At 40.1% G+C, this 14,256-nt stretch overlaps 1 protein-coding gene across 1 annotated transcript in view; it reads left to right on the top strand.

Annotated features, from left to right (window-relative positions):
- LOC129827450 (transforming growth factor-beta-induced protein ig-h3-like) overlaps positions 1-13,378 on the top strand; it is a 28,507-nt gene extending 15,129 nt beyond the window's left edge. Inside the window, exons 3-17 of the mRNA XM_055888309.1 lie at positions 1,310-1,374; positions 1,639-1,796; positions 2,090-2,254; positions 2,708-2,854; positions 3,118-3,259; positions 3,716-3,928; positions 4,343-4,480; positions 4,674-4,816; positions 7,067-7,203; positions 7,747-7,877; positions 9,296-9,420; positions 12,055-12,157; positions 12,285-12,343; positions 12,506-12,533; positions 12,618-13,378. Coding sequence (XP_055744284.1) covers positions 1,310-1,374; positions 1,639-1,796; positions 2,090-2,254; positions 2,708-2,854; positions 3,118-3,259; positions 3,716-3,928; positions 4,343-4,480; positions 4,674-4,816; positions 7,067-7,203; positions 7,747-7,877; positions 9,296-9,420; positions 12,055-12,157; positions 12,285-12,343; positions 12,506-12,533; positions 12,618-12,679 — 1,816 coding nt within the window. The 3' untranslated portion in view covers positions 12,680-13,378. The remainder of the gene's footprint in view (positions 1-1,309; positions 1,375-1,638; positions 1,797-2,089; positions 2,255-2,707; positions 2,855-3,117; positions 3,260-3,715; positions 3,929-4,342; positions 4,481-4,673; positions 4,817-7,066; positions 7,204-7,746; positions 7,878-9,295; positions 9,421-12,054; positions 12,158-12,284; positions 12,344-12,505; positions 12,534-12,617) is intronic.
- Positions 13,379-14,256: the final 878 nt, after the last annotated feature.

A 14,256-nucleotide genomic window follows, 5' to 3' on the forward strand; every position in this document is an offset into this window, starting at 1 on the left:
TGGAATTAGCAGCAAACATTAGCCATGTGGCGAAGACGTGTCCAACTCACCATAACGCAGCACAAATAAAATACCGAAAATCGCAATATACTTGTAACGGCTGTCTAATTCCTCCTCCTCGGATGAGGAGAAGGAGTAAGGGTCGGACCAAAATGCAGCGTTGTATGCAGACATGATGACTATTTATTAAGGAAAAGATGAATACGGAAAACACTCAGAAAATACAAAACAACAAAACGAACGTAGACAGACCTGAACTTGAGAACTTACATATACACGAAGAACGCACGAATAGGTACAGACTACACAAACGAACAAACAAACGAAACAGTCCCGTGTTTGTGCACAGACACAAACACAGAAGACAATCACCCACAAACAAACAGTGAGAACAGCCTACCTTAATATGGTTCTCAATCAGAGGAAACGTCAAACACCTGCTTCTAATTGAGAACCATATCAGGCAACACATTTAACCCAACATAGAAACACATAACATAGACTACCCACCCAGCTCACGTTCTGACCAACTAAACAAAGTAAAACAAAGGCAAATAAGGTCAGGAACGTGACAATACTGATATAAACTGATATAACTCGGTTTAAAATAACTACATTATGATGTTTTTAACACCTATATCGAATAAAATCAGAGCCGGATATATCTAACGCCTATAACGAGAGCTTTTCAGAATTCAATCCTGAGGTCTGTCTTGCGTCATGACGAACGTTGAAAAGACTGCACACCCGGTTCCAAGAGCTTTTGTACGGCCTCAGATCTACCTAGACACCCCATTCCAATTCTCACTGCTTACTGACATCTAGGGGAAGGCGTATGCAGTGCATGTCGACCCATAGATTACATGCAAATTAATAAACTGACCCTGGAACAGAGTGCCCGATTTCAGATTTCTCACTTCCTGACAGGAAGTTTGCTGCAAAATGAGTTCTGTTTTACTCACAGATATAATTCAAACGGTTTTAGAAACTAGAGAGTGTTTTCTATCCAATAGTAGTAATAATATGCGTATTGTACGAGCAAGAATTGAGTACGAGGCAGTTTAATTTGGGAACGTTTTTTTACAAAGTCGAAATGGCGCCCCCCTATTGAGAAAAGGTTTTAACCTAAGACACATTGCTCAATCTTTTGTGGCCTGGTCACAGATCTGTTTGTGGCAAGACAAAACAAACAAGATCCGGAAACAAGGCTAGAGTCTTTTGACTTGAAAGGGTAAGGAGAAACTGACCTGTTGTTTTCATCTCTGATTGGCTGCAGTCATCCTTAACACGTGTTCTTATTGGTCAACAGGGTGATCAGCTATGAGTGTTGCCCCGGTTATGAGAAGCTTCCAGGAGAGAAGGGTTGTCCTGCTGGTGAGAAGAAATCTGCTTTAATTAGCCTGCAAATCAAGTTATAGCTCAGTCACGAACTATCCATATAATGCAACAGCTAGTCATCAATTCATGTCATGACCAATTTGGTATAATAATAATGATAATCATTTTTAGACAAGAGGCCTGTCAAACAAAATATGGCATCCTACTTTGATTGTCAAATATACATCCATCAAATCAACCATTTGAATTTCATACATTTCCCCCATATGATGGTTAAGACTTTACATTTTTTTCCCCCAGCCCTGCCGTTAGTGAACATCTACAACACGCTGGGTGTGGCTGGAGCCGCCACCACTAAGATGTACTCAGAGAGGGCTCAGCTGAGGGAAGAGATCGAGGGACCAGGGAGCTTCACCTTTTTCGCTCCCAGCAACCAGGCCTGGGCGGCCCTACCCAATGTGAGTGTGTCAGGAGGAGACACTCTCCCTTCACAGGAGAGGGATACACGGAGAGAGAACTGGAAATGAAGTATAATTCACCCCAATCCTGTTGCATCTAGAGATAATGTATTATTCTGACCTCAGACTACGTGTTATCAGCCTAATCAGCCATGGTAGCGTATCCAACGTTTTTTTAGGAGCAGTAGACACTACAACCAAGTCTTTGGTCAGTATATGTAATGGTACGAATGGTTAACTTGTGACTGATCGTTGTTCTGATGAACATAGGACTCTGGTTTTTACGGTTGTAGGAAATCCTGGACGCTCTGGTGAGCAACGTGAATATTGAGCTGCTCAACGCACTCCACTACCACATGGTGAACCGTCGTTTGACCTCTGAGGACCTGAAGCATGGATCTGCCTTCCCCTCCATGTACCAAGACTTCAACGTTCACATCCACCACTACCCCAACGGAGTGAGTAGCATCTGTCCAATGTTAATGTTGCATTATATTGGAAGCACCGGTGGCTGGTGGCACCTTAATTGGGGAGGACGGGCTCATAGTAATGGCTGTAATGGTATTGACACATCAAACACAGGGGTTTTCCATCTGTTTGATACCATTCCATTCACTTGATTTCGGTAAGCCATCCTACCCTCACCAGCCTCCTGTGATTGGAAGGTATATGATGTTGTGACCTGGCCTGGTCCCAGATCTGTTTGTGCAGTATGACATCTGGGACCAAGCAAGTTGGAACCTCTAGAGAGACAGCTCAACGACAAAAGAGACATGAACAGATATGTCGTCAGTTAAAAAATATTTACAGTACGATTTTGATAATTTTTCAAATGGTCACATGTTGACCATCAATCAAAAGCCAGCTAACTCATGAGACAACTTTTCTTTAATTGTTTCTCGTCATTGCAGATTGTAACAGTGAACTGTGCTCGTCTGGTGAAAACAGACCAGCATGCGACCAACGGCATCGTGCACGTCGTGGACAGAGTCATCACCGCGGTTACCAACGACGTGCACACTTTCATTGACACCGATGATGATCTGGAGACTCTTCGTGTAAGTAAACGACTTTAACAGTTTGTCACTTCATCCATTCACAGAACAGTCTATCACACTAGAACTCTCTTACCATTTTCGACATGTTGAACATATGCTATGTAATGTTGTGTCAGCTATCGGAATGGTACATTCCCTGATCATTGACGCGGTCTCAGTCTTTTGTATTGTATGTGCAATTTGAATCATGTAGAGAAAAGCAGTGTTGATTCAGTGTGTTGATTCAGTGTGTTGATTCAGTGTGTTGATTCTCTGCGTTTTAGACTGCTGTTGCTGCTGCTGGTCTGACCCAAATGCTGGAGAGCGATGGTCACTACACGGTGTTCGCTCCAACCAACGAAGCTTTCGAGAAGATCCCCCCTGAAATGCTCAACAGGATCCTGGGAGACCCCGTGGCTCTGAAAGGTGAATTATTTTTTTAAGGACAGTTGGATATAGAACAGGGAGATAGATATTGGATATAGAACGGGGAGATAGATATTGGATATAGAACGGGGAGATAGATATTGGATATAGAACGGGGAGATAGATATTGGATATAGAACGGTGAGATAGATATTGGATATAGAACGGGGAGATAGATATTGGATATAGAACGGGGAGATAGATATTGGATATAGAACGGGGAGATAGATATTGGATATAGAACGGGGAGATAGATATTGGATATAGAACGGGGAGATAGATATTGGATATAGAACGGGGAGATAGATATTGGATATAGAACAGGGAGATAGATATTGGATATAGAACGGGGAGATAGATATTGGATATAGAACAGGGAGATAGATATTGGAGATGGAAACCCAATGACTTATTAACGTGAAGTAAGTTCTACTTGTGTTTGAACTCTCCATCCAGACCTGCTGAACTACCACATCCTGAAGAACATGCAATGTGCAGAGTCCATCACATCTGGTACTCCTCTGGAGACCCTACAGGGGACTGTTCTAGAGGTGGGCTGTGATGGGGCTGACATGACCCTCAACGGGAAGGCCATCATCCAGAAGAAAGATCAGCTGGGGACCAACGGAGTCATCCACTACATTAACGAGCTCCTCATCCCAGACTCAGGTAATTCAGACCAATAGATAGCCGTCTGTATATGACTTGGAGTCAAACTATTGGACCTCTGCCTTCTTAATGTCATGATTATTACATTAACAAGCTCATCTCAGACAGGTATTGAAAACCAGAGACTTAAATTGAGAGTTGCGTCAACGCCAAATGTAAGCCTCTAATCCAAACCAATGAATCCCTGCCTTCTTTTATGAGATTATTAGTAATGATGAGTCACGTCTGAAAAGGTCTCTGACTGTCATAGGAGTTGAAAGTCGAGTCTGAGTCTGTCTGTCTGGAATGCTACTGCACTGAATATGAAGTAGATTCAACTCAATGGTTCATGTTGAAACAAGACCTCAAGCCTACTAATGAAGAGTCTCTCTGTTGAATGAGAAATGTTCATTTATGTACTGATCTCTTTTTAAGCTAAGACTTTGTTGGAGCTGGCCCAGGGATCCGCCGTTACCACAGCGACCAAGCTGTTTGTTGATGCTGGTCTTGGCTCCCACCTTTCTGGCTCAGAGGCTCTGACCATCCTGACCCCTCAGAATGAAGCTTTCAAAGGTAACATCGATCGATGGCGCTCTCGCTCTCTCCATCTTTTTCTCTCCCCATCTCCATCCGTCTCTCTCCCTCTCTCTGTATCCCTCCCTCCCTCTCCCCTCTCTCTGTGCTAACAAACAGCAGTGACTTGAGCCACGATTCTTGACCCATTTCATTGACTCAATCTGATACATTCTGTATCTATTGTTAACAGAGGGTGTGACAATGACCGGTGACCTGAAGAAGCTGTTGAAGAACCACATCCTGAAGGAGCAGCTGTCTTCCGGGTCACTGTACTACGGACAAGAGCTAGAGACTCTGGGAGGAACCAAACTCCGAGTGTTCGTCTACCGTAACGTAAGTACCCTGTAGGACCTACAGCTGGCATCAGTTGGTATGAAAGCAGAGGTGCAGATTGATCAATTGAGCTGAATCAAGAGAGTCTGAATACAGGTGTTCTTCTGCAAAAAGACAACTCATTACAGAGATTACCCTCTTCCTAAGGGTTAACTCATTACAGAGATTACCCTCTTCCTAAGAGTTAACTCATTACAGAGATTACCCTCTTCCTAAGGGTTAACTCATTACAGAGATTACCCTCTTCCTAAATGTTAACTCATTACAGAGATTACCCTCTTCCTAAGGGTTAACTCATTACAGAGATTGCCCTCTTCCTAAGGGTTAACTCATTACAGAGATTACCCTCTTCCTAAGGGTTAACTCATTACAGAGATTACCCTCTTCCTAAGGGTTAACTCATTACAGAGATTACCCTCTTCCTCAGGGTTAACTCATTACAGAGATTACCCTCTTCCTAAATGTTAACTCATTACAGAGATTACCCTCTTCCTAAGGGTTAACTCATTACAGGGATTACCCTCTTCCTCAGGGTTAACTCATTACAGAGATTACCCTCTTCCTAAGGGTTAACTCATTACAGAGATTAGCCTAAATACACAATCCCAAACTATACAAAGCATTATTGTGCTGTTTTCATATTAACAATGAACAATTTTATGGCTGGTCATAATTTTCTCCAAATGAGTGACAGAAGGAGGCAGCCTGATTTAGTGGACTTTTACCCCCGAAACATGTTTTGATCCAATGACACAATACTGTAGAATAGTTATCTAGAATGTTGTTTCACACCGTTTTTCACAGCTCTGCTCTGTTCTCTCCTGGGTGGCAGACGAAGGTTCTTTGGGCAGCAGCTCTCACATTTCTGCTTTGTAATGGAATTTCCAGACGACCACAATAAGCTTTTTTCCACAGAGAGACCACTTGCGAGCCATCATTTCAGAGTAAAGGGCAGACAGGAAGGAAGCCAAGTGCGTCCCTAATGGCACCCTATTCCCTATATAGTGCACTACTTTTGACCAGGGCCCATATGGCTCTCGTCAAAGGTAATGTTCCCTCTTAATTTTTTTTGGGACACTGAGCACATTTCAAGTCTGCTGAGCGCATTGTCAAGTCTCCTGAGCGCATTGTGAAAATTCTGTGCAACTTCCGGCAAGCGTTTACTGTGAACTCTGAGGCTGTATCTACTTTAAGTTACAGTTTTAACAGTGGTCAAGTAGGCTACTGTGGCTATTTGATCATAATGTAGGCCTACCAGAGTGGTCTACCATCAAAAACAATGGAGAAAATGCATTACATAACATTTTATAATGGAAATAGCTGTTCTGTCATAGCAGCAAATGTGTGGTGTTCAATGTTGGCCTACATTCCATGAGACTTTTGAAAAAAACACGCAGGACTTGACATTAACCTGTTTATTCACTTGTCCTTCAGACAAGGAGGTGACTGAAAATGTTGTGTTGTTTGATGAAAGAAACCACTTTACAAAATAAAATTCATTATTATTCTCATAACATTATTAGAGAGAAACAGACACATTATGCTCCCCTCTGTCTATTCGCTACTAAGCTTATTCAAGCCTGTCTCAAATTACAACACAGTCCCTTTAAGACATTAAAAACAGCTCTTTACCTGACTGGCTTTTCAAAGATGTCTAGAAATGCATATGTTTTGTGCTCTTGTAGGAAACAACCACTCCACCAATGTTGACTAGAAATGAACTATAACTGGGCTAATAACTCACCAATTAGCAAAGGATATGAACAAATGTGCACAGGTGGCTACATGCAGCTTTGATCTCAAAACAAGCGCTCATGCTGTAAACACAGTCCAGTTCAATGTGAATGGCACAGATCCATATTAAGCAATGGATATTTGCCTATAGGCCTGCTGCAGCTCTGATTGGTTATGGCGCACTGATTACTGGCCTGAGACGTGCCTGTCAATGCAATAGAATCATGCTCTAATGCGCTCTGCCTACAATAAAATATCTTGCACAGTTAGTTTTGCATAGTTCATTTTCTTTCGATGTGTTTCATTGAAGGTAGCTAGTACTGCGTTGATTCGATCAGTGAAACTATGCCCTATATAAATAATAGGATGCTATTTGGGATGTTGTCATGGTGACGGCTAGAACAAACCGCTCTCTCTCTCTCTTGCTCGCTCTCTCTCTCTCTCTTGCTCTCTCTCTTGCTCTCTCTCTCTCTTGTTCTCTCTCTCTCTTGCTCTCTCTCTCTCTCAAAATAACAGAGCCTGTGCATTGAGAACTCCTGTATCGTTGCCCACGACAAGATCGGCCGTTTCGGTAGCATGTTCACAGTCGACAAGGTCCTGACTCCACCAATGGGCACCATCATGGATGTCCTGAAGGCTGATAACCGATTCAGGTGAGAGTCAATGAATCCGTGAATGATTCAATGAAAAGGATTACCAAGTTTGTCCTCAATAATATCTTGAGGCAATATAATTCAATTTTCATAAGAGCAAGAACAGACATGTAGCATATGAGCAAAAAAAAAGATAGTAGCTTCTGCCTACGTTCCACAGCGTGTGTTCTGTAGCTAGATATCCTGAGAAGTCCCTCCAAGCGTCTAATGTTTTATCCAGAACTGAAAGGCAATATGCTGCTTCATCTCCACCCACGTTCAGAGACCTGGCTCTTTTCTGTTTACTCTGTATGTTTTTCACTACCAGTGATCTGTTCTGCCATGATTCAACTCATACATGTTCGGTAAATTTGGCACATAAGAAACCACAACTCATCGATGCTTTTTAAAACTTCCCTATTAGTGAACTGTCAAGTTCTATTTCTTCCTCTGACGATGTTTTCTTTTTTTAACTGTGTGTGTTGGAAATCAGTCAGCTGTCAAGTCGTCTTTCTTCCTCTTGAGGATGGTCTTTCTAAGTGTGTGTTCCCTTCTTTTTTCCAGTCTGTTGGTCGGTGCCATCCAGACGGCTGGCTTGACAGAGCTGATGAACCAGGCCGGTCCCCATACTGTGTTCGCTCCCACCAACGATGCTTTCAGCGCCTTGCCAAAGGCTGACCTCAACAAACTCATGAGTAAGGACATGCCCTGGCTCCAGACATTCTAGTTTTTCTCAAACAAAACCAGTCTCAAACAAGAACACAGGGTTGAGGTCTGGTAATGTAAGACTAGGATAATTATAACAGACAACTCTCTGCCATATGTGCTCTATCGCATGCATGCCATATGTAGTGTATGCCATATGTAGTGCATGCCATATGTAGTGCATGCCATATGTAGTGCATGCCATATGTAGTGCATGCCATATGTAGTGTATGCTAAATGTAGTGCATGCCATATATAGTGCATGCCATATGTAGTGTATGCCATATGTAGTGCATGCCATATATAGTGCATGCCGTATGTAGTGCATGCCATATGTCGTGTATGCCATATGTAGTGCATGCCATATATAGTGCATGCCATATGTAGTGTATGCCATATGTAGTGCATGCCATATGTAGTGCATGCCATATGTAGTGCATGCCATATATAGTGCATGCCATATGTAGTGTATGCCATATATAGTGCATGCCATATGTAGTGTATGCCATATGTGGTGCATGCCATATATAGTGCATGCCATATGTAGTGTATGCCATATGTAGTGTATGCCATATGTAGTGTATGCCATATGTAGTGTATGCCATATATAGTGCATGCCATATGTAGTGTATGCCATATGTAGTGTATGCCATATATAGTGTATGCCATATATAGTGCGTGCCATATGTAGTGTATTTGGGTGACTGGCATCCTGCCTTAACCAAACTGTGAACATGTTTCACGACTGGCTTTGTAAAACAAAGCACTTTTCCAGCAAATAAAAAGTCAATGGCACCTCTAAGGACAACCTGATTTGTCCCACAGTGAGAATATATTCGGCAGACAGACAGAACTATTTGAATGAACCTAATAACCCATCTACACCCAGGAAATGATGACGCAATGGAATGCATCTCGGATGCTGCATGAATAGCAAACAGCTGTGGTTAACTGGAGCCAGCTGTTCAGTTACAGTATGACCTACCTACAGTATACTGCAGCTACAATTACACTCGTTTGGGTATATAAAATCATTCATAAAAACTAATAACCCACTGATGTTTGTTAATGATTGCTCTAATCGTTTCGCAAAAACAACTGTTTAGATGAGCAGGACACGTTTATAAAAAATAACGTTAGCATCATGTTGAATAACTTCATGTTCAATGACATGGCCACAGCAATAAGAATGTAGCTGTAATGCTAAAGTATATGCCAAGTACCTTAACTCATCAGTTCCGTGTTGTATCTTGCACAACCAATTCCTTTTTCACTTTTTAAGCAAATATTCATTCTTCAGTGGTTTAATGCGGACTGGTAGTTTTTCTACTTCCTCTGTTTGTAAACGTCTAGACCATAGAGATACAACATGATCCAGTAGGTGTTCTAATATCAGCTTGTTGTCTAGGCAACCCCAAGGAGCTGGCCAGTGTGTTGAAGTACCACATGGCTAAGGAGATTCTGGTCAGTGGAGGAGTGGGCTCCCATACCAGACTGAAGCCTCTGCAGGGAGACAAGCTGGAGCTGAACATGGTACAGTAGGCCCTCGTGACTGTTTGATCCTGGAACACATGATCCTGAAACAATTTGATCCTGGAACAATATGATCCTAGAACAATTTGATCCTAGAACAATATGATCCTAGAACAATTTGATCCTAGAACACATGATCCTAGAACACATGATCCTAGAACAATTTGATCCTAGAACTATTTGATCCTAGAACACATGATCCTAGAACAATTTGATCCTAGAACAATTTGATCCTAGAACACATGATCCTAGAACAATTTGATCCTAGAACACATGATCCTAGAACACATGATTCTGGAACAATATTATCCTGGAACACATGATCCTAGAACACATGATCCTGGAACAATTCGATCTTAGAACAATATGATCCTAGAACACATGATCCTGGAACAATATGATCCTAGAACACATGATCCTGGAACAATTTGATCCTAGAACACATGTGATCCTGTAACTATGTGATCCAATAGCACACGTTTGATATTGATACTACTAACATGTACTACCATGTAATATCAGTACAAACATGTACTACCATGTAATATCAGTACTAACATGTACTACCATGTAATATCACTACTAACATGTACTACCATGTAATATCAGTACAAACATGTACTACCATGTAATATCAGTACTAACATGTACTACCATGTAATATCAGTACAAACATGTACTACCATGTAATATCAGTACTGACATGTACTACCATGTAATATCAGTACTGACATGTACTACCATGTAATATCAGTACTGACATGTACTACCATGTAATATCAGTACTGACATGTACTACCATGTAATATCAGTACTGACATGTACTACCATGTAATATCAGTACTGACATGTACTACCATGTAATATCAGTACTGACATGTACTACCATGTAATATCAGTACTGACATGTACTACCATGTAATATCAGTACTGACATGTACTACCATGTAATATCAGTACTGACATGTACTACCATGTAATATCAGTACTGACATGTACTACCATGTAATATCAGTACTGACATGTACTACCATGTAATATCAGTACTGACATGTACTACCATGTAATATCAGTACTGACATGTACTACCATGTAATATCAGTACAGACATGTACTACCATGTAATATCAGTACAAACATGTACTACCATGTAATATCAGTACAAACATGTACTACCATGTAATATCAGTACAAACATGTACTACCATGTAATATCAGTACAAACATGTACTACCATGTAATATCAGTACAAACATGTACTACCATGTAATATCAGTACAAACATGTACTACCATGTAATATCAGTACTAACATGTACTACCATGTAATATCAGTACAAACATGTACTACCATGTAATATCAGTACAAACATGTACTAACCAGTACTACCATGTAATATCAGTACAAACATGTACTACCATGTAATATCAGTACAAACATGTACTAACATGTACTACCATGTAATATCAGTACAAACATGTACTACCATGTACTACCATGTAATATCAGTACAAACATGTACTAACATGTACTACCATGTAATATCAGTACAAACATGTACTAACATGTAATATCAGTACTACCATGTAATATCAGTACAAACATGTACTACCATGTAATATCAGTACAAACATGTACTACCATGTACTACCATGTAATATCAGTACAAACATGTACTACCATGTACTACCATGTAATATCAGTACAAACATGTACTAACATGTACTACCATGTAATATCAGTACTAACATGTACTACCATGTAATATCAGTACTAACATGTACTACCATGTAATATCAGTACTAACATGTACTACCATGTACTACCATGTAATATCAGTACAAACATGTACTAACATGTACTACCATGTAATATCAGTACAAACATGTACTACCATGTAATATCAGTACTAACATGTACTACCATGTAATATCAGTACTAACATGTACTACCATGTAATATCAGTACTAACATGTACTACCATGTAATATCAGTACTAACATGTACTACCATGTAATATCAGTACTAACATGTACTACCATGTACTACCATGTAATATCAGTACAAACATGTACTAACATGTACTACCATGTAATATAAGTACTAACATGTACTACCATGTACTACCATGTAATATCAGTACTAACATGTACTACCATGTACTACCATGTAATATCAGTACAAACATGTACTAACATGTACTACCATGTAATATAAGTACTAACAAGTACTAACATGTACTACCATGTACTACCATGTAATATCAGTACTAACATGTACTCCCATGTAATATCAGTACTAACATGTACTACCATGTAATATAAGTACTAACATGTACTACCATGTAATATAAGTACTAACATGTACTACCATGTACTACCATGTAATATCAGTACAAACATGTACTACCATGTAATATCAGTACTGACATGTACATGTTTTTCTTTTTATTGATGATTTTGTTTTCAGTGGAGAAAAGAGGTACTTATTTTGTTGTGTACTTCTATTGCTTACATCATGTGTGTACAATGCATTGATATCCATTCTTTCAACATGACTTGATTGTCTTGAACCCCTGTTATGAAAATATGAAGTATCATCTTATAAATGACGTGCATGTTTTTTCTCCTTCAGAAGAACCAGACCGTGTACGTCAACAAGGTCCCAGTGGTTGAAGCCGACTTGATGGCCACCAATGGAGTTGTCCACGCTGTGGGAGCCATCATAAAGCCACAGCGTAAGAACAATCGCTTTACTGTCCGTGAATACTGAATAAACCATTTCACATGACTGGTTTTTAACACATTGTATTATCCTCCAATTGTCCTTCCAACTCTGTCTCGTTCTCTCTCTCTCTCCTCCAGCTCCTAAGGTTGACAGGGAACAGGCTGATGACCCCATCAGGACTGCCTCTTCCATGAGAGTAAGACATTTATAGACGGTTAACTTATCACATCTCTTTCGACTGTCTTATAAGATGACCGTTGTTGTAAATCCGGAGCTATGTGAATGTTCATTATCTTAAAAATGTGTTTTTGTATTTGCAAATTAGTATCTAAATATTGTTGTATTCCTTTCTTCACAGACGGACTCAAGAATCGGAGTCAAAAATGGTAACTACTCTCTGATCTATATCTCTCACAGTCTCTGTTGTTGAACTGGTGTTAAATGTTGTTATGATCTTTGTTTTGTTTCAGATGATCTCTTCCAGAAGGTCAGGAAAAGTCTCTCCAGCAGGACGATGACTCGCGTCCAGTAAAACAAATTTAAGAGGAGAAAAAAAAACATAATTGCCTACAGTACATCAACACAATCAGGGGATTGTTCCTTTTGTTTATGGAATATATTCTTATCTGGAACTCTACAAGGGAGTCTTATCGATCTAATTTTGTCAAAGATGATCAATAATAACGAAGCATTAGATGAAGACAGAGATGGGATATCGCTTAGTGGAATATGTTATATAATTGTTTTCATATACCAAAAACCAAAGATTTGAATTGAATAGAATTACTTGTCTGTTTTCTTTAATGTGAAAATGGTCAACCAGAAAAACAGCAACTAGCTATGACTACATATACTGTATTTTGATCAAAGTGTTTTCAATGTTCACACGTGACTTCTGTTTTTAAATGTAAATGCAGAGCAGATTTTTTGTGGGGGGGGAGAAATGTATACTGTATTTTGTTTTGATATGATAGATGTAGCATGTTTTGCATGTTTAGGCTGGAAGGGAAAAGCTATTCGTGTACACGCAAATTAAGGTTGAAGTCATGGTCTCTTGAGTTCTCATTCTCTTTCACTTTTTTTGTTGTCATTAAACCTGTTGAAAACAATAATGCACCCACAGTCAAGTCACATGCTTTCCATGTGTAACATACTGTAGCAATATATTTTTTGTGTGGAAACCAAAGAGCAATGGTCGCACATTTCAAAAATAAAATGTTCATTTTGTAGACCCAGAATTTGTTTGGATTTCTTAAACTTCTATCCATGAGAACACGTCAGTGTTTCAAGATATTGGCATGGCAATTGTGTATATTATATCATATTATCTGCGTTCCAAATGGCATCCTATTCCCTTTATAGTGTACTACTAGGGCTCTGGTCAAAGGCAGTGTACTGTATAGGGAATAGGGTGCCGTTTGGGACGTAGCCTATCCAATGTCTGAGAACAATGTCTTCCTTCTGTTTGAATTAAACTAACTCCTGCTGAAAACCACCCTCACAGATCCTTCTGTAGAACAAAGTCAACACCTCAGTGTACAGGAACTGAAAAGGACATTTTTTCCCATCCATGTGATTGTGATTTCAATAATACTTGAATCCAAGACCAATACTTTCAATTCACCACTCACTAACATTGACTTTAATGTTAAGTTTTCAAATCTTTTTGAAGTTTATGTATGTATTTTCTCTGGAGGGGGGAAAAGTAAGAATTATTATCTGTCACGAAATTAGAAGATAGGAACCCTTACTGTGAGTTCCAGTTTCTTGGTTGAGCCTCGGGAGAAGGGCAGTGTATTAGAATGTTGTAAGGTAGAGCGAGAGAGAAAGCGAGAGAGACAGATATATGCGTGTAATAGCCAGCTCCCAGTTGGCAGGCCTCCCGGCAAATGATCCGGAAGCAATGAATGAAACATTCCAAAAGTGTTTTACACTGGAGCAGACACTACCAAGCTGTTGGAGCTACAGGGGGCAGAGAGACCACTGAGTAGGAGCCCTGGTCAGGAACTGAAGGCCACTGACTGGTCTGGATGCCAAGAAACTATTTAACAAGTCTAAATATTGTGAGACAGATTATGGAGAAGGCAAAGGTCACGGCACTTATTCGAG

The sequence above is a fragment of the Salvelinus fontinalis genome, chromosome 29 (genome assembly GCF_029448725.1).
Source record: "Salvelinus fontinalis isolate EN_2023a chromosome 29, ASM2944872v1, whole genome shotgun sequence".
NCBI classification, from domain to species: domain Eukaryota; kingdom Metazoa; phylum Chordata; class Actinopteri; order Salmoniformes; family Salmonidae; genus Salvelinus; species Salvelinus fontinalis.